This window comes from Hipposideros armiger, unplaced genomic scaffold (assembly GCF_001890085.2).
Source record: "Hipposideros armiger isolate ML-2016 unplaced genomic scaffold, ASM189008v1 scaffold_1713, whole genome shotgun sequence".
NCBI classification, from domain to species: domain Eukaryota; kingdom Metazoa; phylum Chordata; class Mammalia; order Chiroptera; family Hipposideridae; genus Hipposideros; species Hipposideros armiger.
This window is the reverse complement of record NW_017733063.1, coordinates 63085-64390: the sequence shown is the minus strand read 5'-3', so window position 1 is coordinate 64390 and position 1306 is coordinate 63085. Positions and strand designations below refer to the sequence as shown.

The following is a 1306-nucleotide window of genomic DNA, read 5'->3' as shown; positions in this document are numbered from 1 at the left end:
AGAGTTTCAATTTCTCTGCCAATACTTGTTATTTGCTTCCTTTCTTTCCTTTTTTCTTCCCTCTTTCCTTCTCTCTCTCTCTCTCTCTCTCTCTCCCCGCCCCCGCCACCCCGTCCCCCAGCCTTACCCCTACTCCCACCCCTTCGCCATCTTGATGGGTGTGAGGTGGTGGAAGTGTACCCTTTTACTTTTATTTAGATCAGGGATTGGCAAACTTTTTCTGTAAATAGACAAACATTGGCAGCTTCACAGTGAGATGCTCTCTTTTGTGCCTGCTCAGCTCTGCCATGGTAGTGCCAAAGCAGCCTAGATCAGGGGTTGACAAAATTTGGAGACGGAAGAGCCAATCCTGTCCCTCACAACAATTTAAAAATTATTCGATAGCCATAAATATATTTTTACATAATCACCATTATGTGAATAATATCCTTTAAAAATGTATAAATGAAACTATAATAGTTTTATTTTCATTTTCAATTTTACTCCAGAGCCACATGTACGTACCCGAAGAGGTGCCTGTGGCTCGCGAGCTGCAGTTTGCCGACCCCTGGACTAGATGATCTGTAAATGAGGGGCATGACCATGTTCCAATAAAACCAGACCCTGACGTATGAATTTAATATCATCTTCACATGCCAGGAAATATTAGTCATTTTTTATTTTTGTCAACCATTAAAAATGTTAAAACCTTTCATAGCATGAGGGTCATGCCAAAACAGGTGGCTGGACAACCCCTAATTTATTTGATAGGGGACCAGTCTCTCCCACTAGAATATTCTCCCACTATATTTCCAGTGCTTGGCACATCATAGGTACTCAGTAAAAGTTAGTAGAATGAATGAATGAATGCATGCATTAATGAATGAAGTGCCCTGTAGTCTGTTGCCAAGCTGGGCTCTTTGCTCTAAGTCTTGATCTCTGTCTATGTCCCCAGGGTCCCCCTCAGGACCTGTCCGTTCATCTCTGGTGAGTAGAACCACCTTTCTTATTTTCACCTTGAGGTTCCTCTGGGGCGGGTGCCTGGGCTGGTCATGGGGGGGCCCTCCACACCAATCACTTATTCATTCTTTGAACCCTGGGCATTGACAACTGGGTCCAGCCCTGCATCGGGGGCTGAGGAAAGAGCAGACAAAAGAGGGTCCCAGACTTTAGGAGATTATGGTCTCACTGGCAGGAAAATGATGGTGGCGATGATAACAGGGGTCCCCATTTTTTTGAGTGCCTACTGCATATAGAGCAGTGAGGGGTGGAGGTTTACCGTTTTGGTTCCCGAGCCCACTGGCCTGGGTTCCAATCCTGACTCCAG

The 1306-nt window shown here is 45.3% G+C and overlaps 1 protein-coding gene across 1 annotated transcript in view; it reads left to right on the top strand.

Moving 5' to 3' along the window:
* Positions 1-978, top strand: part of VAV1 (vav guanine nucleotide exchange factor 1) — a 53249-nt gene extending 52271 nt beyond the window's left edge. The window contains exon 22 of the mRNA XM_019634504.1: positions 935-978. Coding sequence (XP_019490049.1) covers positions 935-970 — 36 coding nt within the window. The 3' untranslated portion in view covers positions 971-978. The remainder of the gene's footprint in view (positions 1-934) is intronic.
* The last annotated feature ends 328 nt before the right edge of the window (positions 979-1306 follow it).